At 33.4% G+C, this 23,900-nt stretch overlaps 1 protein-coding gene across 1 annotated transcript in view; it reads left to right on the top strand.

Annotated features, from left to right (window-relative positions):
* The window catches only part of SLC15A5 (solute carrier family 15 member 5), a 132,938-nt gene that overhangs the window by 79,193 nt on the left and 29,845 nt on the right, over positions 1 to 23,900 (top strand). Inside the window, exons 6-7 of the mRNA XM_044679073.1 lie at positions 6,652 to 6,840; positions 15,640 to 15,771. Of these exons, the coding sequence (XP_044535008.1) occupies positions 6,652 to 6,840; positions 15,640 to 15,771 (321 nt within the window). The remainder of the gene's footprint in view (positions 1 to 6,651; positions 6,841 to 15,639; positions 15,772 to 23,900) is intronic.

Consider the following 23,900-nt stretch of genomic DNA (forward strand, 5'->3'; position numbering starts at 1 on the left):
GAGAGAGAGAGAGAGAGAGAGAGAGAGAGAGAGAGAGAGAGAGAGAGAGAGAGAGAGAGAGAGAGAGATTCTGTAGGAAACCAAGATAAAGTTAGGAGAAAAACAAATGGAAAGGACTAAGTCCTGACAAAACTGAAGAAAAAATTAAAATCATAGAATTTAATTTAACTCTAATGTATTTATTGTTGTTAAATGTATTAATGTATACAATATCATGCAATCAATGATGTACATCTTTCATTTGGGTCTATGTATTGTTGCGAGTAATTGTTTTCAGTCATTAAAACCTAAAACCAAAATAAACTTAGAACCAGAACTTTGAATCACTGTATCAAAAAATTTTAATTAAGATTTTGAAAGATAATGAAATACATTTAATCACAATGCTCTTGCTAAAAAATAATATCATTAATAATTTTAGTGGAACCAAAAGGGTTGAAGTGCTATTGATAAATAAAATAAAAATTATTTAAAGATATTTTATCTTTATTGTTATTTTAATTTGTTTTGTAAACTTTATAGTTATACAATATGTGATAGTAGGAGGCAGCTGAGTAGCTCAGTGGATTGAGAGACAGGTCTAGAGATGGGAGGTCCTGGGTTCAAATCTGGCCTCAGACACTTCACAGCTATGTGACCTTGAACAAGTCATTTGACCCCTATTGTCTACCCTTACCACTCTTCTGCCTTGGTGCCAATACATAATATTGACTCCAAGATGGAAGGTAAGGGTTTAAAAAAAACCAACAACAACAAAAAACAATATGTGATAGTACATACATGAAATTTATATATGTGAATGTATAAACCATCAAATGTCAAAAGAGAAATTAATCTTCAACTCTGCATTAAGCCTATGATTTCATCAATATGGATATGGCCATTAGCAAATGATCCAATTGTATTAGAAAAGAAGTCAGTCCAAAAAAATCAGAAATATTTTCGAAAAACATTTGAAAATGTATTTATATACACTGTATTAATAACAACTCTTGCCAGGGACAGATATGGGGTTCATTGGATTTGAGAGCCAAGCCTAGAGAAGGGGGGGCCTTGGTTCAACCTCTGGCCTCAGACACTTCCTAGTTGTTTGACCTTGGACAAGTACTTAACCCCTATTGCCTAACCCTTACCACTCTTGTGCCTTGGAATTGATTCCAAGATTGAAGGTATGGGTTTAAAAAAATAATGGATCTTGCTGCACATGGATATTATGCCCAATGTATTAGTGAAGGATACTATGAAACCACAATTAGCAAGGCATTTAAAAAATCAGCTTGTTTTGCCAAAAACTGATATAAATGTGTCACCTATCAAAAACTTGGGATTAAAAATTTATAACCAATTTAAAAGTCTTTCAAATTAAGAATTTCATTGGATTTTGAATCTATTTGTTAAAAGTAAAAATAAAAACTACAGATTAGTTAGCAAGAACAACTGATTAACATCAAGAAAAAATGGAAATTTCTAGTCAAATTTCAACAAAAAAAAATCTTTGCGTAATTGGTGGATGAGACTGAAAATAAACATCATAATTTAGTCAGTGCAATCAACAATGTATGTCTTTCATTTGATTCTGTGTATTTTTGTGAGGGATCATTTTCAGTAGTTAAAACCTAGTATCAAAATAAACTGAATTTAGAATCAAGCCTTTAAATCATTATATCACAAAATATTAAACTAAGATTCAAAAAATAATGAAATATTTAATCACATTGGTGTTTCAAAAAATTAATGTCAATCATGATTTTAATAGAAGCAAAAAGGTTTTGAAGTATTGATAATAAAATAATTATTTTAAAATATTTTAACATTTATTGGCATTTATAAGTTTTATACTTACAAAACATGAGTGTAGTAGTACCTATATAAAATTTTATACATATACACATAGATATAGATATATACATAAGGGGAACAGATATAAGTTTTTCACTAGCAAGTGTACAATCAAAAGATTTGGAGACCACTAATCCATTTAATAATCAGTCTTCTCGACTTTTTGCCCTTTTGTGGAAAGTTAAGCCAAATTCATAAGTATAAAATAACAACTACTACAATAATAGTGAGCATTTACATGGAACTTTAAAAGTTTGCATTCATCTTATTTTATCTTTGCAACAACCCTGGAAATTAGGTACTATTATTATTCCCATTTTACAGATGAGAAAATCAAGGTAGAGTAATTTACTACTCACACACAAACTAGTCATGTGCATGAAGCAGGATCCCAATTCAAATCTTCCTGACACAAGTTCTATACACTCTGTAATCTTCTAGGACTTAATGCAATCATCACGATATCACAGGCAAACAAAAATATCTAGAGAAATTCATTATTTTTACAGAATCCTGTTTTACTTTGGACTCTTTGCTGTCCTTCACAACAATGAAAAATATAACTGGCAGGCAGGCATCTTTCTTTCTTATACTTTACTTGATATTAATGAAGAGAGGGTCATTACTTGATTATCTCTGTTATCTCTCAAAGAATTTTACATGATTTTGCAATATCTATGGGAGACCTTTAAGAAGAGATATGATTAAGAATCATTTTCTTCTACTAAATCATGTTTTACAAATAATCAACCAACAAGGATCCCACCTCATGTTCATGTTGCTGTTAATTGAATGATGGGAAAAGGAGCAAAATTTTGAGGCAGAGTTGTCAAACATGTGGCTCACACCTTTGTGGTCCATTCACTGAACCAGATTAAAAAGTCATTGGATGGTTTGAGAGCCAGGCCTAGAGACAGGAGGTCCTAGGTTCAAATCCAGCCTCAGACACTTCCCAGCTGTGTGACCCTGGGCAAGTCACTTGACCCCCATTGCCTACCCTTACCAATCTTCCACCTATAAGTCAATACACAGAAGTTAAGGGTTTAAAATTAAAAAAAATTAATTAAAAAAAATCATTGGAGTGAGCAGTTAGGTGGCTCAGTGGATTGAGAGCCAGGCTAAAAGTCTGGAGGTCCTAGGTTCCAATCTAGTCTCAGACACTTTCCAGCTGGATGACCCTGGGCAAGTCACTTAACCCCCATTGCCTAGCCCCTACCACTCTTCTGCCTTAGAATCTATACACAGTATTGATTCTAAGAAAGAAGGTAAAGGTTTAAAAAATGTAATTGGGAAATATTTAACAAAATAATATTCAACAAAATAAATACAAATACAATAACAGGAAATATTAATATGTATTATTTGTAAGTCACTATACAACCTGCAGGAATCCTTTTTTTTTTTTTAAAACCCTTGTACTTCAGTGTATTGTCTCATAGGTGGATGATTGGTAAGGGTGGGCAATGGGAGTCAAGTGACTTGCCCAGGGTCACACAGCTGGGAAGTGGCTGAGGCCGGGTTTGAACTTAGGAACTCCTGTCTCTAGGCCTGACTCTCACTCCAGTGAGCTACCCAGCTGCCCCCGGGAATCCTTTTACATATGGGTTAGTGACCCCATTTTTATTTGAATCTGATAGCACTGCTATGAAGTATCAATTGAAGAATGCTGCTTCAAATTTTGTGTATACTGTTCTCGTAAATACTTTATGTAAGTGGGGAAAATAAGGATATAAATTGGCCATTTTATCATTGCCAATGTTCCCTCAATTGTTTTCTTTTGATAATGACATATTTTGTTATTATTGTTATTTACTCTTTCAGTCATGACAAAGTCTGACTCTATAGTAATCGCATGGGCCATAGCACAACAATGCTGGTCAAAGATAGTGGAATTGTTTCCCATTTCCTCCTCCAGTGGATTAAGGCAAAGAAAAGTTAAGTAACTTGCCCAAGGTCATACAACTAGTAAATGTTTGAGGACAGATTTTAACTCAGGTCTTCTAAAGCTAGGCTCAGTTATCTAGTAACACACAGAAAACATTTAATAAATGTTGATTGATTTATTGACAAGATCGGGTATTTTTTTTTCCATGTCTTTGATATTGTCATCCATTCAACCTCACCTTCCGTCTCTCGATTCCCTCAAAATTTCTTCATCCCTAATAAGGATTTCCTCTGTGTATATTTGTTTTTTTACAGCTTATTTTTCATACTTATTTTCTTAAGTGAAATGTCCACTTCTTTTTTAAACACATCAGAGACCATGATATTAGATTCTATTTGTGGTGATTTACTGTCCTTAATGATGTTTGTTATTTTTTTTAATCTTGAAAATAGCTTCCACCTAGAAATAATCTTCAAGTTTCATTTTTAAATGCTCTCGGAGATATATTATCATTTGAGTTCAAAGCCAAGATTTCTTTAAATGTTTCACTCTCCACTGTTTGTTCCTGTTTTATGAAGTTGTGATGCAGATAACCTTCCGTCCTCCTCTAAAATTTCTTTAAAATGAATTTAATACTAAAACTTTAATTGGCAAGTAGGTCAAGTGTTTTCTTACTAGGGTGGTTTCAGAGTTCTTTGGTTTCCTCATTATAGAAATTTACTTTAATCTGTTAAACTTCTATGCAAAGTCATTATAAGCATTGGTGTAATTTCATCTATTTCTCATTTTTTAACATCAACATCTCACTTGAGTACATTGTGTTAGAATTGTTTAACTGCACACTATATTTTTTCACTTTTCTTCTTTCAGTTTTGCATTAATTTTATTATTTTCCCTAACGAGTCATTTCTCTGACTGTACACATACATATATAGCTTACTAAGAAATACCTCTCCATTAGTAATAATCAATTCTATCTGTTAAAATATAATCAGTTTAATTTTCTATGATGTCATTTGGTATTTTCTTTGTCTAATGCCTTCCAGGTCTTTTCTCAGGGAAGTATGCATGATATATAATTATAAGACTTGTAAAATCTACAAGTCTTTGGCATTTTTAATTTCCTACTACTGAACCATATGTATTTTCATCATTCTTTATATAGTCACCGTCTCACTATTTGTGGAGCTGTGTGTTGTCATCAGAAGTCAAAGGAGGCACTGTAACACTGGAGAGATGAGTCCCACCCCCTTCAATGTATGGGTTCTGGTGACATATTTCTGTCCAAAGCCAGTTCATTACTGCCCATAGCCCTGAAGTAAAAGCTTCACAACCAGACAGCCTGCTGGGTTTTACCTCACAAATAACAACAAATACAAGGGACTTTTGGACACAATTTCCAAAATTATCTACAGTTTAAGATCCTCTCTTACAGAGCTCTTTGCCCTCTAGGGCCTCTTGTGGTAGGTGGAAAAGCATCTGCTGACAAATGTTTTCTCATAGAGAAAATTGGGACCCTGAATCATCAAAGTGTAGGAGCCACTACAAAAAAGAGGACATAAGTCTCTGTGCCACATTTGGTCTGAAGAAAGGATTAGGATAACTATAAGACAGAAGAAATCTCATAGATTGCCCTAACCCACTCAAATGAATTTGCCCCAATCCAGAATTCCTAATTGTAGAGCAGGAAGCCTAGCTTTGTGAATTTGGGTAAACACAATCAATATAAATTTCAGCTTCCTTCTCTTTGTAAAATGTAGATAATACTTTGTGTCAAATGAGATAAGATCTAACTATTTCTCTACCTTTCTATCCTATATAAATGTGAATTTCTCCTACAAATCCTCAAAAACAGAGTAGATTACTTAGACATTAAAAAAAATTGAAACACAGGAGATATGTGTGTGTGTGTGTGTGTGTGCATCAGTGTGAAAAACTAATGATGTTCCATTAGGAGCTCATTTTATTTTCAAAGAAACTAAGTTTTTGAAATGGCACACTTTTCATTTTTTTTAATTAAACTATATCATTTTATATATTTATTTTTTCAATTTACAAGAATTAATTTTCTTTCCCTCCCACCTCTAACTTAAAAAAGAAAAAGAAAGCCCTGCTAACAAATATGCATAGTCAAACAAAATAAATTTGTACATTGCCCACATTCAAAGTTCTAGGTCATTCTGCATCTTGGGTACATATCCTCTCTGGGTGGGTGGTATAGGTAGGTAGTACTGAATATCTCCAGTCCTTTGGAATCATGCTTGATTATTGCAGAGCTCTTAGACTTTTAATTGGCTATCTTTGCATTGCTTTTATTATTGTATAAATAGTTTTCCTAATTTGGCTCATTTTACTAAGTTCATAAGCAGTTTTCCTAGTTTCCTCTGAACTCATTCTTTTCATCATTTCTACATTCAATGTAATATTGTATTACTTTCATATATTATAATTTATTCAGCCATTCCCAAGTTAATAAAATCTTCTTACTTTCCAGGTCTTTGCTATTAAAAAAAAAACAAGCAGCTACAAATATTTTGGCATATATGAGCCTCCTTATTCTATCTTTGATCTTTTTTGAGGTATATGTCTATTAGAGGTACTACAGGGTCAAAAAGCAAACACAATTTAGTGATATTTGGATCACAGCTCTAAATTGCTTTCTAGAATAGCTATTCCAATTTATAGTTCTAATATTAGTGAATTAATATGCCTATTTTCCCACAGGTCCTCCACAATTTGTCATTTATCCTCTTTTTGTCACTTTTGTCAGTCTACTAGGAATGTCGCAAAACTTCAGAGCTATTTTAATACACATTTCTCTAATACTTAGTGATTTGAAATATTTTTGACTAAGAAACATTATTGCTTTTTAGTAAATTCCTATTTCTAGGAATTTTTGTTTTTATTCTTTTATTTGTTTTCCCCAGTTGCTGGTAACCTTTCTGCTGCCTTGTCTGTGATGGGAGCTGGCTTCTTTGAGATACATAGAAAAAACTTCCCTTTTGTGGAGCAAATTCTTTCCGGCAAAATGCTTCCAGTTTCTTCCATGCCTTGTCTCCAACTGGCCCCTCAGTACATTTTACTTGGTGTGGCTGAAGCTCTAGTAAATCCAGCCTGTAAGTAAATGTGGCATCAAGTAATGTTAGAACCTACTGAACTCTCATGAAGAATACCATCAACCTAATAAGAACAATTAAACGGTTATCTCTTACCCTCTGGCTATTTTTCACAAATCTGAGCAAACCTATTTATCACCTGCATTTAAAAGTGTTTAATTGATTTTTGTTGCTTTGTCACATATAGAACCATGATTGATGCTATCAGAACTATGCAGAATGAAAGCTGTACCAACTGAATTAAACCACTAATCATTAGACCAGAAACCCAACAAGAAAACAAAAAAATACATTTTGAAGAAAGCATTCTCTTTTAAGGATAACTATCTCTTTGTGTCTTTCTTACAAACAATTCTAAAAGCAGATGTTTTAATGGTGTCTACGCAAGCAAAATGGAATACAAAATATATATATATATATACATATATTATTAAGATAATTCAATATTGTCAATAATGTTTGAACTCTTGCATAGAATTAGTAACATCTCAGAAAGTCGATATAAAATTCTAAATTAAACTCAATAAAAATCTTGGGTAGCTTAGTTATCTAGATTGTTCATCTTCATGAATTCAATATTCTACTGTTAAGATCTAATCACATTTTGATGAATATCTGTCATTCCTGCTACAGGTAGACTGAAGATGGGAGATCTCTTGAGTATAGGAATTCTGAACAACTATCAGGTGTTCATACCAAGTTCAGCACTAATAAGGTCTCACATACTCACAAACATACCCCATGCATTAGGAAAGGGGAATCGGGTTGTTTTTATAGGGATGAATCAATCGAAATTTAAACAGTTCGGATCAAAGCTTCCCTAACTATCAGGCTGGCCTGTGAGAACCCTCTGCACTTCTAGCTTGGGTAAGATAGGGAAATGCCATCTTAAATTTAAAAAAGAATACAGCTAATAATATCTCTATGGAGAAGATAATCTTATAGTGTATATATATATATGTACATATATATGTTTAAAATATTATATTCGATATTAGTTTAGGACAACATAACTGAATGTCATATTCTTAGATCAAAATTCTCCTTTCTTTTAAAACTCAATTTTGCCTTCCCTTCATTCCAAGAGAAAGTGGCAACTGAACTATTAAAAAAAGACGAAGAATCTAAGAGGTGGAGATGGAGAGGGAGTAACTGCCAGATATGTGGAATGACAAGTATATGAAGGCAATGGATAAAATATTTGAGTTCCAGGAATGTAGAATTTGTAAGAGGGGAAACATAAAATAAGGTTTGGAACATTGATGGGAACGAGATGGTGAAGGGCCTTAAATGCTAGCCTAAAGAGTTTTTATCCCATAGACTAGAGCAGGGGTCGGCAACCTTTTTAGCTGTGAGAGCCATAAACACCACATTTATTAAAATGTAATTTCATGAGAGCTGTGCAGTGCTCACAGTGCGGGCTCCTGTTACAGTGCCTAAAAAAAATTGACTTTATGGCTCCTGCAGAAAAAGCCATATATAGCCCTCAAAAGAGCCAGATATGGCTCGAGAGCCATACGTTGCCGACCCCTGGACTAGAGGATAGGGAGACATTGACAGTTTTTGTCAATGAATGAACGTAGACCTGTCCCTTCAGAATATTATTTTGCAGCTTTGGAGGATGAAAAAGACCAAAGCAGGCTAGTAAGTCATTGCAATAATCCAGGAAAGAAGCAGTGAGGGTCTGAATTAGAAAGGTAGTCATAAGAACAGAGAGAGAAGGGGTAGGTAAAAGTGATGTTATAGAGACAGATAAAACTTGGCAACTAATTAGATGGAGGGGGTCAATGAATGAAACAAGTCAAGAATGGATCCAAATGTTATGAATTCTACATGGCTGGGAGAATGGTGGTTTCTTCAATATAAATATGAAAAATTAGAAGAAGAGCAAGTTTGGTGAAAAGAGGAAATAACTTTCAGACATAATGAGATTAAAATGTCTAGAAGATAACCAAGAAGTGTCTAATAGATGGTTGACAGTGCAGGAGTGAGGTTCAGCTGGGGTTAAGAGTTGACATATGGATTTTGGAACCATCTTCTTAGCTATGATGTTTAAAACTATATGAGTATATAAAGCAACAAAAGGAAAGAATAGATTAAAAAAGAAAGAAGAAAATATGGCTGAAGACAGAAACCTAGCAGACATCCATGCTAAGAGATATGGAGATAGATAATGAGCCAGCAAAGATGACCAAGAAAGAAAACAGAAAGGGAGAGAGATGGAATCAGAAAAAAGTAGTGCCATATAAAGAAGAAAAAAAATCTTTAGGAGAAAGGGGTGTATCAAAAGTTGCAAATAGGACAAAGTGAATGAGGACTGATAGAAGGCTGTTAGATTTATCTGTTAAGAGATTGGCAATTTTGGAAAGAGTAAATTCATTCTAGTGGTGGGATTAGAAGCCACTTTGCAAAGGGCTCTGAAGCTGGTGAAAAAATGAAGTCGGAGATTGTGGACAATTCTATCTAAAAGTTCTGCAGTAGTTGTAGCATCAGATATGGAGTAAGACCTAAGTTCTATAGAGAAATATGGGTTAATTAATTAAGAGCTCATTCAGAAACAGAGTTAATTAGCAAAATTTATTGATAGATACATTAGAGAGATGAGTGAGTTGGGGTTTCTTTACATCTGGAAGGAATCTCAGAGATGATCGATGGGAGATAATTTTCCCAAGGAGTTTTGGGAGAGACAGTTGGGCCACCAACTCTCTTTTGGGCTGACCTGGTTCAAGAAAGGTTGTCTAAAATATTCACATCCTAAAAAATCATCTTATCAGGTCAGACTTTGCTGCCACCTATTGGGGCAAGCACCTGTACTGCACCCAACAATCTTCTCTGGCCTGATAAGATGGTTTTTCAGGATGTGAATTCGCCAAGAATTTCCAAACTCGCAAAGCCACTCTTTTGACAATTTTCCTTGAACCAGGTCAGCCCAAAAGAGAGTCATTGATCCAACTGTCTTTCCCAAAGCTCCTTGGGAAAATTCTCTCCCATCAATCATCTCTGAGATTCCATTCAGATTTAAAGAAACCCCAACTCATTCATCTCTCTAATGTTTCTATCAATAAATTTTGCTAACTAACCCTATGTCCTCTTAATCAATTAACGCATATTTTTCTATAGTTCAGAACCTATGTTAGGACTCCAGAAGTCCTTTACAAGCTGTGTGACCCTATACAATTATTATTATTATAAGTTTGAAAGTAAAAAAAAAGATAGATATATAGTGATAGTCTGAAGGGATTATATATCAAATGATATTTTTAAAGGAGGGAGGCCTTATCCTGTTTATAGGCTTTAAGAAAAGGGCAAGTTAATAGTGTGAGTCAGAAAATTTGAAAATGAAAGAAAAAGAGGAAAATATCAATGAGTTATACTCTTGGAAAGGGCAGAAAGAGATAATGTCAGGGCCCAAGAAAAGAGTTTGCTTTAGCAAGAAGAAGGGCCATCTCTCCCCATAGAAAATAATAAAGGAAGAGCAGATAAATACAGAAGATAAATTTTAAGGTATGGAGTAAGAAGAGAAAGCTGAGAGTAAATGGCCTCAATTTTCTCAATAAAGGAAACTACAGCATCTGAGGAAGGGGGAGGTGGGGCTTGAGGAAAGAAAAAAAGAGGAGTTTAGAACTATTGACAAAGGAACTGAGATAGAGAGCCAACAAATAGAAACAAAAAGTTTTGCTTAATAGTTGTGAGAGCCAATTTGAGGACAGATAACACTAAATTTAATGGACCATTAGAACAGTTGTCTTCTCCAACAATATTCAGTATGAAGGGAAAAAATATCTGGCAGAAGTGATACAGAATTGAGGACTGGCATCCACAGCCTCTGAAGCAATGGTAGGAGCAGAGCCACCAGATTTTTGTTCCTTTTTCAGCTAACAGGAAAAACAGAAACAAGTAAGTCTTGCAGAGAAACCAGGCTCCCACTCTCTTCACAACTATAAGGAAAGAGAATGACAGGAATGAATATCCAAGGTCAAAACTCCAGAAGTCCTGGCTCCTATTTCTGGTCAAATCAAGCCTGGCATTGTGTCCATTCTCAGCTCTATTTCTTCAGAGGAGATAAATACCTATTCATATTAGATATAGAAAGGTAATATAATATTTCTTATCCATGTTGAAAACTGCCAATGTTATTCCAAGATAGAATCTGATTCTTATTAAGTGAACAAAGAACCAACCCCTTTCTCAGGGTCCATGGCATTGAATCAAGAGGGTCCTGCCCTATATCTTTGATAGAAGGTCACTTCCTTGGTCTGTGACCCACTAGAGATCATATGACTATTGGACACATTGCTCTGCTGGTTTCTACTGGTCTAGTCAAATGCTGTGCAGGAAATCTCTGCTGCCATATTACTCTCATGATCTTCTGTCTCTGCTTGTCTATCAGCATCTCCCTCTGCTGGTCCCATAGTCTATACTGAGAAGTGCATCCTGATATCTTCTCTTTTCTTCGAGGCCACTCAAGTCATCTCTGCTTATGGGTAGGATAGAGCATCTAGAACAGTGGTTCCCAAACTTTTTTGGCCTAGGGCCCCCTTTCCAGAAAAAATATTACTTAGCCCCCTGGAAATTATTATTTTTTTTAATTTTAATAGCAATTAATAGGAAAAATAAATGCATCTGTGGCCATCACCGCCCCTCTGGATTGCTGCAGCACTCACCAGGGGGTGGTGGCACCCACTTTGGGAATCTCTGAAGAACATCTCCTTGATAAGGGAAAGCTCATAATTCTTTAATTATCACTTTTACATTTAACTAACAAAACCAGGCAAAATGTTCCCAAGCTAATATTAGATACTTTTTCTTCATTTCCTATGTCTTTATGTGAAATCAAATCATTTAGTTGCAGATAATTATTTAACTTAGGGTAAACTGTTCCCAAAATTCTCTCTGGTCTATTGAATAAATGAATTTATTCCAGAGTCAAAGTTAAGGAGGGGAAGTCAATATTCTCCTTCCACTCAGACATCATTCCTGTCTTTATTATGCATATTTATCAGCAGCTAAACCTTTGACTTGGTTCTAAATTTCAACAAGAGAAAGACTTCCATCTCCCTTCAGGAGCAAATGAAATTTCCAAGGTCTTCAGTACCAGGTAGTTTAAGAAGGTTATTATAACAATATATTTTGTTTTCTGAGATTATGTGGTGATGAATCATCTGTTAATAGTCAACCACCACCTGTAGACATATTTGCAGTTATGGGCATGTGGGCAAGAATTCAGGTATATTCTTCCTATAAGCATGTATGTATAATATAGTAGCAAAATAAAGGTACTTTTGAACAGTGGTTGGTTTGTTCCATGCCTGCAGGTAAGAAAGTGAGACTAAGGAAACATCTTTGGTCCAAAAAATGATCAGTATGGTAATCACTTAGTTTGAAGACTAGAAAATGATGGAAGAAAGATGAAAAGGGTCAAAATAGAGATTCTTGGTCTTAAAAAGCCAAGTACTATAAAAGGGAAATGGACACTTTCAAAACTACTAAAGTGACACAAAAGAGGTATTAAGCAGCAGGCAGAGAGCTAGTAAAGTGTGATAATGAATTATATCATTCAAGAAATTCCAGCAAGAGAAAAGCATCACATTAATAATTAACTAACAGAGTAATAATGGACTGAAAAATTCTACTTTTTCACAATGAAAGAAATAGCACTACTTAGACAATTGTTTGTATTCCTTTATTTATAGATAACAAAATCCATAAAAAGTTAATCTTTTATTTTATTTTATTTATTTCCAAAACTTCTTTAGTCTCTTTTAATTTGTCTTATTTATACATTCTTCATATTAACTCAGGCTTTCTCCCATGATTTGGAATAAGATTACATAAAATAGTCTTGAATTTATATTATGTTTTTCCTATAAAAAGTTCAAAGCATTTCCTCATATTATTTCATATCATCACTTATCATTATCAGCAAAATATATTTATAGTATCATTAAGTGAGGGCAGGTAGGTGGCCCAGTGATAAAGCAGTTGATTAAGACTCTGAAGACTCATCTTCCTAAATTCAAATCTGGCCTCAGACACTTGCTTTGTGATTGACACTGGACACATCACTTAACCCTGTTTACCTCAGTTTTCTTATTTGTCAAATGAGTTGGAAAAGGAAATGACAAATCACTCTAGTATCTTTACCAAGTTTGAATGGGGTCACAGCCAGACATAACTGAAAATGACAAAACAACAAATTATTAAGTGCCTGATTACTACATGCTGTGCTAAGTACTATTCAAAAAAAAATCCTGTGGCTCTATATGTTGTGTGCTTTTTGGAAGTTGAATTGAAGGCGAATACATTACAGATATATATATATGTATATATATATATATATGTATATATATATATAATTATATACATTCAGGACATAGAGTGAAAATGTTAAGCTACTTCACAAGAAAACATTAGGATATTTATATGTGTAAATATATATTAAAAGTGAAAAGCAAGTACAGATATATTTTTGATATGAAACCAAGAAAAATAACTTTGAAAGTCTAAACTGGGAAAAGTGAAGGAAGGAAATTACAATGGCCAACAATCAATCAATCCACAAATGTTTATTACATATTCTTAAATTCTGGAAATACGAAAACAAAATATGAAACAGTCCCTGCCCTCAAGGAGCTCTCATCCTTTCAAAATATAAGAAAACTGATAGTTTAATTGATAATCATTTTTAAATGTCAATTGCAACGCTCTCAGTTTATATGTGTCACTCTCTCAAAATTTTATTCCCACTTATTCTAAATACACATACATAATACGCATACATACATACCTATAGCATATAAAAGAAAAGAAAAAGAGGAGAGCAAAAAGATAGGTAGAAAAACAATAAATGCAGGGCTTGGGGTGGGAGAAAGAAATTAAGGTTTTTAAAAGAGAATGACCATGTGCAGACAGAAGGAAAGTTTCCTAAGCTTAACTTCCTGAAGTCTGAAATTGTAGTTCAGTTGGACAGTTTTAAATCCCACTCACCTGGAAAGAAAAGATTCCTAGAGCTTGGGAAATTTTTGGAAAAATTTAAGAAACAGAGGATTGGCAGGGAGTATTTGGATTTTTAATTTTTGTTAGCACAATGTTAGGCTGCAAACTGACAACTTCAGAGAGACAGAAAAAAAGATGACAGAAAGGAGAGAAAGCCAGAGAAGAAGACACTCCAGCAAATATTTTAAATATGGTCTAATACTGGGGTTTCAATGTACCTTAATCTTCATTTTCCATCAGGCTGCACTCTGGACTTCTCTACCATGCCCTGGTGCTAGAAATCTCCAACCCCTTCATACTTCTTCTTTTTCATCTCCCTTTTATATATTTTCTTTCCCCTTCCCATTAGATTATAAATTCCTTAAGGATATAGACTGTCTTTCTTTTCTGCCTATATTTCTATTACTGGTTCTTAGGGTCATATCATACACATGGCAAGCACTTAATAAATGCTTTTTGACTCACTGTTAAGTTCCTTTTTTTGTGTGGTCTCTGCCCATTTGAAATCCTCAAAAAGGAATAGGGCTGGGACAGACTAAAGTTAAGATCTACTACCCCCCACAAATTGTACTTTAATCCCTGCCTTCCTATAAATAGCAGCCCTTTACTTTTAAGATTTTATTTTTTTTTATTTCATCTATCTTATCTTATAGCACCTTAAAGTGTCTTACTCCTGATACAAAATTACCAAATGTCTTTTGTGATTTGTTCAGATTCTCAAATGTGAACAGGCTGTGCTGGAGATTCTTGAGAGAGGGAAAAGTTCGTGGTACATAGGCAGGATTTGAACTCTGGAGTCCTTGATACCAAGTCTACAGACTGCAAGTCTATCCAATGCTTCACCTCATGTTGGCTAAACCAAGGGGCCAGTAGGAGGGAGGAAGTAAATAGAAGCCCTCATCTTCTGAAGATGGGGCCCAGAGGAGAGAAATACTTCATCCCTTGGTTTTTTATTTTCCTCCTTAAACTCTGTGACTCCGAGACAAATAGTTACTTTAATAATGTTGGGGAAAATGATCATTCTAAAGATTCATGGTGTCCCTATCATTTTGCACTAACTCCAGATAAGTAATAAATTCAACAATTTTTTTGAACAACCTCTCCTGACATAGTGCCTTGCCTGTAGTAGAGGCTCAATAAATATTTATTTGATTTTGTAAAAAAGATTAAGTTTACATATTTAACTTAATGTAAATGGAATTAGAGTAGCATAGCACTAAAATGGGGAACGAAAGATTGCCCACATCAGTGTAAAACTTTATCATAAATCGCCATTTTAGCAGATTTCCTGACTATTGTAAGATTCCTGTTAACTAACCGACTTCTCATAGCCTGACAAAACTATATTCTGCTGCTTTTAATCTTATTAGACTTTGACAAATAATAGTTAAATGGTTTACTGCTTAGAAGCAAACTTCACATAATCTACTCCCCACTTTGGTGCCTTTCTTCAGTGGTTTAATTATATCCAATTCTTTTTGATCCTATTAGGGGTTTTCATAGCAAAGATACTGGAGTGGCATGCCATTTCCTTCTCTTCATTTTACAGATGAGAAAGGGCCGACAGAGTTAAGTGGCTTGCCCAGGGTCACATAGCTAGTAAGTATGTGTGGATAGATTTGAACTCAGGAAGATGAATCTTTTGACTCCAGGTCTGGCAATTTATCCACTGTGCCACCTAGCTGCACTATTTTGACCCCAACATGATATTTTTATATGAGATTTAATTCAACAGAATTTAGGTGATATCTGTACTGGGAATATAAACTTTCCTGAATTCTGCCTTTTTCTTGCCTCCCAAAGATTGCACAATATTATATAAGCTCATTCCAAGAAGAGTCCGTGGAATCTCCATGAATTTTTTGGCCCTCTTTAATGGATTTGGTTGCTTCGTGGGGGCACTGATGGTGAAGGTAGCATATACAACTTCAGAAGGTATGTTCATGATTAAATTTAATTCACCATCTATTAAGCACTTCTATATATTGATCCTACTGGCTAAGGAATTGTTAGGTGAAACTTAAAACTGCATAAGGACTGCACTAGTTCCTGTTGATTCTAATTGATCTGCTTTTGCAATTAAGATAGAATTAAGATAGGAAATAGACTCTTTCTGTATTAATTAAATTTCTGTGAATTGTTTTTCTTTTGATAGGAAGAGGTAATTACAGAATGTCACTTTTCTTGCAGACTTGTTTACTGTGTACTTTGGTGAACTTTAAAACAGAATGACTAGTGTATATACTTATTACACCTGTCGATACAGTTTTGTTTAGTAATACCTAGTCATACTCATTAGAAGGATAAATAACCTTTGGAGACTAGACATATAGCTATGCAAGGTATTTTTTTAAAATAATACCTGTTTAAGAATTTTACAGAGAACATTCTCCTAAAGAGAGCGTGAACGTTAAAGGGATGATTTGGGTTATTTGATCACTTAGGGAATTTTGTTATTAATTTAACCACCAGGGACGATGGTTTGCTTTTTCCAGTTTCTTTTTTCCCCCAGATTACATGCAAATGCAATTTTTAATAACTATTTTCTGACATTTTGCAATCCATGTTCTCTCTCTTCCTCCTTCTCCTCCCTTCTCCTACCTCCTCATACATAATATGAAATAGGTTATACATGTGCTATCACAAAATGCATATTTCCATATTTTTCTTATTCTGAAAAACATATTACTTACACAAGAAAAAAAATTCATGAAAGAGATGAAGTCAAAAATACTATGTTTCAATCTACATTCAGACTCTATCAGTTCTTTCTATGGTGGTGGATATCCTTTTTCATCAAGAATCCCTCAAAGCTGTCCTGGATCCTTGCCTTGTTGATAATAGTTCATTCATTCACAGTTGGCCGTCATACATTATTATTGTTACTGTGTATAACATTCTCCTAGTTCTGCTCACTTGATTTTGTATCACTTCACATACCTCTTTCCAGGTTTTTTATGATCATCCTGTTATTTCTTGTGACATGACAGTATTCCATTACAATCACATATCACAACTTGTCCAGCCATTTCCCAATTATTTCCCAATTAATGGGCATTCCTTCACCAGGAATCATGGTTAGTCACTTATAAAGGAATCTTGGTAATTTGTTCATTCCTTGACATGGTGGAAATTCTGAGGAAATGTAATATTGGCTGTAGATACCAGAGTATAATTGACCTTAACTACATTTCTCTCTAAAATTCAGTGTCGGGGGGTGTGGATCTGTGGATCTATATAATAAATATTTTCTCTGAACCCCCCCATCTATAGGCAAAACAGTGTTATTTTTTGCAGTTGTAATTTAATTATCTCTAGTCACATGACTATAGCATAATTTCTTATCAATTTTAGACAGAAGTAGACAAACATGCTTAAATGCTTCATGTTATACTTACTTTTAGGATAGATTCAATAAATAAATAGAGCAAAACAATTAGACAGCTAGTCACACAGCATGGAGCTGTGCAACAATTGTCCTATCATCTCTACTTCTCTGCTTTCCACCACCACAGCTTTTCTGTCATATTTTCATCTTTATTTCTTGTTAAAAATCCAAAAGATATTAATTGTTTTTCAGGACCAATTTTTTTGGCCACAATTTCATATAATTCAGATTTGTTTTTGTTATTTACATTAGCTACTCATTGTATATGTTGTTTTTCTGGTTCTACTTACTACGCTTTGTTTTTATATAAAACTTTACATTTTTCTCTGAATTTGCCCTATTCATTATTTCTTGTAGCATAATAATATTCCCTTAAATTCTTATACCATAATCCAGGCCCCAATTAATATGCATCTTGTCATCTGCCCTGTCATATGCTCTTTCTCTTGCTTTCCACTTTTTGTTCTGTGAATAATAATCCATTCAGTACTAGCCCTATTATTGGAAAGGGTGTGGTAATCAATTGCTCTGCGGCTCCATTCAAAATCTCTATAATTACCCAGACCAATCTTTCCTTCCCTGGCAACCACTCCCTTAAATGTGCTGTCTCTCCTATTAGAATATATACTTCTTTGTGGCAGGGACAGTACTATTTGGTATTCGTTATCCCTATCACCTGGCATATGGAAAGTGTTTAGTGAATGCTTCTAAAAATCCATTAACTTATGGTAAACTATTTTTGTTTTTAATTGTTTGCTACAAAAATTGTTATTGTAATTATTTTGATGTGACCTTTTTTTCTCTTTTTCAATTTTGAGGCATATTCTTCACCCTAATATCTGTTTTAAAAAATCAACATGGACATATTGATCACTTTTTTTCCATAAATCCAAATTGTTTTCCAAAATGGTAAGACAAATTGGCAATTCCAGCAAAATTGCATTGATGTGCCTACCTTCACATGGTCTTTTCAACTTTGATTATTTATATCTTTTGGCATGTTTCCAATTTGCTGAGTGTGATTTGAAATCTATGAGTTGTTTTAAGTTTCATTCCTTTATTATTAATGAATTGGAGCATTCTTTCATGTGATTGTTAGTAGTTTGCTATTCTTTGGAGAACTATGTTTAATTCTTTGACCATTGGGGAATGACTCAATCTCCTATATCTGTATTAATTCCCTATTTATCTAATGGATAAGAAAAATAGTCACTGAAACATAAATTGCACAGACACTGAACAAAGAAATTTAATGGAAAGATTTCCCCCAATAGATAATTTTTTATAATTCTGTCATAAATTTTATTCATGCAAAAGCTTTTTATTTCCAAGTAATGAAAATTATCTGATTTTCCTTTCTTTACATTCTCCTTTATCCATTCTTTAGTTAAAAGTTCTTCCCCTTGTTCTCCTCTCATTTTTATAGTGATGATCGTTTATATTCTTATTGGCATAAATTTATGCTTATTGTTGCATATGTTGTAAAATGTTAATATAAACCTAATTTCACCCAATTACTTTTCAGTTTTCATAACTATATTTGTCCAAAAAAATGAATTCTTTTGCAAGTAAGACTCAGTTTTCAGTTAGTGGAACAGTTGGTTTTTGAGATGGATTTTTTCTTATTTTTTCTATCTAGACATTCCACTCATCTTCTTTTATATTTTAACCAAATAGTTTTTAATATTATAATATAATTTGATCTGGCAATGAGATGGTTCCTTCATTTCTACTTTCCCCCCTCTATTTATTTTTATATTCTAGAATTTTATGTCCTTCAAATAAATTTTATTATTTTATCTAATTCTAAAAAGTATTTCCTTAGTCATGAGGTATAATCTCAAATTTATAAATGTCAGTAATAAATTTATACTAAATTGTACTAAATTGTACTATAAACACAAATACAACACAGAGGATATATAACCTATGTATGGTTTGGTAGATTAACATTCAAGATATTTTGTACACTTTGATGTTAGGTTGATTCAGTTTTTCCATCATTTTCTACTCTTCTTTGAGTACTATATAGAAATATTAATATATTTGAGATTTATGTAGCTCTATAATTTCTTGAGACTCTGAATATCAGCTTTTTCTTTGACAACCACAAATTTCCTAAGTAAATCTTCTTATGATCTGAAGAAAGGAATAATTATACCTCCTATCTATATCTTTAATATTAATCTTTTGCTTGAATATATATAAATTTCTATTTATACATATATATATAATAAAGGTATAGAGAGACAACATCTTTGCTCTGTCTCTAACCTTACTCTGGGAAGATTTCAGTTTGTGTCCATTGAAAATAATTTTAATTATTGGTATTTGTGTGTGCTTCTATGTATACACATGTATGTATTTACATATATGCACATTTGCCTATGTGTGTACATGTATTAGGTGTTGGAACGAACTTATAAAGAAATTAATTACTCCTTAAATAATGATAACATTTATGTGGCAACATGTTCATTTTATAGGTTTTTCAAATTGCATGCTCAATTTATTAATCCACTTGTTCTAATTTATTGATAAATATTTTGAGAAATAAATTTTCCCCTGAGAACTATATCCCTAAAATTTTTATATGTTGGCTCATAATAATCTTTCCCTTTCACATAATTCTTAAAATGCTTTCATGATTTTTCTTTTGAGTTACTTATTATTCAAGTTATCATTAATAATTCTATGTTTAAACCTATAGGTTTGCTTATAATCTATGTGTTAATTACTGTTATGTTATAGACTTTAAAGGATATATTTAATATTTTTAATATTTTTAATTTCTCCATGCCATAGCATATTACCTGTTTTTAAAGATACTGTCTGATGCTGAAAAATATGTACATATATAAATATAAATATGTTCATGAATATAGTCTTTGAACTCAGAAGATGCCATAAATTTTTCAAATCTAAATTTTCATATTGGTTTAATTCCCTATTTTCTTTTTTATCATTGTTAGTTTTTCTAGGTCTGAGAGTAATTTTAAAGTGTCCTATAAGTACACTTAGAATCTATGTAACTATAAAATTGTTGCCTTTTTTTGTTAATTTAAATGTTTTGTACATGTGTGTATGTTACTGAAATTGTTTTATTATATATGGTTCCTTTGAGCATAATCTATATTACTTGCTTATTTCTTTTGACCTTTTTAAATCTACTTTGTCTCATAGTACATAGAAAAAGCCATTAAATAATGGATAGAGAAATGTCCTCAGAGTCAGGAAGTCTTCATTTAAGATATGCCTCTGACACATATGGACTATGTGACTCTTGGCAAATCACTTAACATCTCTAAGCAACTTTCTATACTTCTTTCTATACTTACTATAACTTCAAAGAAATACTGACCTACATCAGTCAAGGAGCTTCCTCATCCAGAACTTTCCTAACCAATGAAATTAGACATTTAACCTCTATTATTATGCATATCCTGATATCACAAAGATAGCTCCTTGTTTTTTTTATAATTATCTGATGCATGATTATTTTAACCTTTCATTTCAATTCTATGTCTATTTAGGTGTATGTTTCTTGTTTGCAGTAAATTGTTCTTTCACAGTATTGCCAGTTAGCTTTTCTTCTGCTAAATTTACTTGCATTTTTATATTTTTGTTTTGTAATTTAATCAATAAGTATTTGTCAGGTGCTTACTATATCCTAAGCCCTATTCTAAGTCCAAAAATAAAAAAATATAATAACAATCTCTGCATTCAATCATCTTACATTCTAAACAATATGGTACTCTAAACCTAAATCTAATCTTGTATTCTAATGAATAAAGAAGAAAATATGGAAGTAACTAAGTACACACAAGGTATGCACAGGTTAAATGGAAGAAAATCTCAGAAGGGAAGGCACTAGCTCTTCACCAGGACTGGTAGAATTTCAATCAAGTTTTAAGGGATGTCCAGGATTCTAATGAGGAAAGATGCAGAGGGAAAGCATTACACACATTGAAGACAGCCAGTACAAATGTATAAGAAACAGCAACTAGACCAATATTGCCGGGTCACAGAATTTGTTGAGACAAGAACTGTGCTAGAAGCATAGAAGAGAAGATGGAGCCACACAATGCAGAGTTTAAAATGTCAAATGGGAGATTTTATGTTTTATCTTGAAGATAATAGGAAGCCACTGGACATTGTTGAGTAGTGACATGGTATAGCCAGACTTGTGCTATAGGAAATTCATTGTGGCTGTTGTAGAGTCTAGTAGGATGAGAATGAATGCAGAGAGACCCATTAGGAAGCTATTGTAATTATCCTAGTGAGAAGTATTGAGAGACTAAACTAACTTCCATTACTAGGGAGAGATTCTTCATTGTTTGGTCCCAATAAACTACCCAGTTGTTTGCCTTAGTCACTTCTGTTTTGGAAGCTCTGATTTCTGACTTGTTTTACATGTTAAAAGTCTTGTTTTAAAAGTTCTACTTCGCTGTTGAACAATTTTGGATTTATTTGCCGTTATTCATTGATTCCTGCATAGTCAGAAGAAGGGTTTTTTTTTTCATCATTCAGGGCTCTGAGTTCATTTTCCTTCAAAATATAACACTTATTCAATATGTTATGGTCTTTCAAAATAATTCTGACTCATTTTCTTTTCTGTTTTATGAATCTCATTATCAGTTTAACTTATTCCTAGCCTCTCTTGAATTGTAACCTTTGTTTTTTTTTTTAACTACTTTATTTCTTGCTTCCTTCCGACTCTTTGACTGTCTTCCCTGACCCCCTCAACTTATGTGACATATACTACGATTCCATAAGATTAGGATTTTTCATTATCCCTCTATTGTAATTTTGTATGCTCAAATTAGTTTCTGACCAAATGAACACTTTAGGGAAAAGGACAAACTCTATTTAAGAATCTAGTTCCCTTTCCCTCGGACATGGAAGCCCCTTTCTTAATTGTCTCTTTGCTACCACAACTTATTCCCTCTTTCTCAAGTTCTCCTCCATTTCATTTTCACGTATGGCATTCTATTTCTCAAAGGGAGTCAGAGTAGAGCTACCACAGGCAGATTATGAAACCATATAAGCCAAAGGTTTGTTTAGCTAGCCAGACCTGGCACAGAGTACCCTGAGAGGCAGGTTGATGAGCCAGAGTTTTCAGTATTTCATTTCTCTGATGTTTTTTCAAAAACTTTTATTCCTGTGAAATAGATATTTCTTCATATCTTGTAGATTTAGTTTTAATTACACTAGACTTGGCTCATATTTCCTTCCTTTAAGATTGTTAGGTTGGAAAAGTTATGCTGAAAACAACTCTGCCATCTTGGAAATCTCATCATCACTTTGCCTTTCACAACTTTGACACTGTTATTTGGTACATATATATTTAATAATGTTATTTTTTTCATTACCTATGCTGCCTTTAAGCATAATGTAGTTTCTTGGTTTTTTTTTCTATTGACATTATCAATTTTTATTGTTGCTTTATCTGAAAGCATTATTGTACCTCCTGCTTTTTTTTTTAGTGTAGCCTGAAGCCATGCAATCTATTTTTAAAAGACAACAATTGCTACAATAGTAAAGAGGTGTAGAATATACAATGGAAGTATATTGTTTAAATGTTATTTTAAGAAATCTTTGTGTGAGTTCTCTGTTAAACTCCATAATATCCTCTAAATTTATCTTTTAAAAAAATATGGATTTTCCTATATGAGATCGCTTAAGGCAAAGTGTGATGGAGACTCACTTTGATGTTATCCTTGGGCGCCATATAGAGAGTGAAACTGCCAAGCATTCTATCCATTGTGCCATCTAGATGACCCAGAAAGACACCCTACAGACCAACTGGCCCAAAGTGTAAACCAAAACAACATCCCTGATAAGTGGCTATCTTCTTTCTACTTAAACACCGGAAATACCTAGAAGGACATTACTATCTTATGTAGTCTACTATATTTATGTGTTGCTCAAATTATTCAAGATTTCTTTTATTGAGTTTAAGTGGACCTCTTGGAAATCATTAATTCAATCCATTGGTCTCCCCTCTGAAGCTCTAAAATAAATAAAAATAAAATAGTTCTAGCATCATGGATTACGAAGTGGTTTTTTTTTTAACACCAACCCTATGAAGTTGTTATAACAAATATAATTCCTATTTTATATTTAGGAAACTAGAAATGGAGAGATTTTAAAAACTTATATAGGGGGCAGTTGGGTAGCTCAGTGGATTGAGAGTCAGCCTTAGAGACGGGAGGTCCTAGGTTCAAAGCCGGCCTCAGACACTTCCCAGCTGTGTGACCCTGGGCAAGTCACTTGACCCCCTTTGCCCACCTTTACCACTCTTCCACCTATGAACCAATATACAGAAGTTAAGGGTTTTAAAAAAAAACTTATATACCATCATATAGGAATATTAAGTTTTAGTCCTAGGCTTAAACCCAGGTTTTCTGAATCCAAGTCCACTGTTCCTTTCAATATCATCTCAGAATTGTAGTGATGAAAGGTCCATCATGTTGGACCTTCATCATGCATAGAAGAAAATTAAAGTCCAGAGAAATTTAGTTGACACAAGTAACGTGGCTATTCCCTTTTACACAAAATTGAAAAAACTGTTGTAACATTCTTCCTACATTTTCTCTTCCCCAAGGTATATAAACCCAAATTCTTTGAAAGTTTCACACATAATTTAATATGCAAATAATTCATCTTATATAAT

Source organism: Gracilinanus agilis, chromosome 5 (assembly GCF_016433145.1).
Source record: "Gracilinanus agilis isolate LMUSP501 chromosome 5, AgileGrace, whole genome shotgun sequence".
Classification (NCBI taxonomy): Eukaryota; Metazoa; Chordata; class Mammalia; order Didelphimorphia; family Didelphidae; genus Gracilinanus; species Gracilinanus agilis.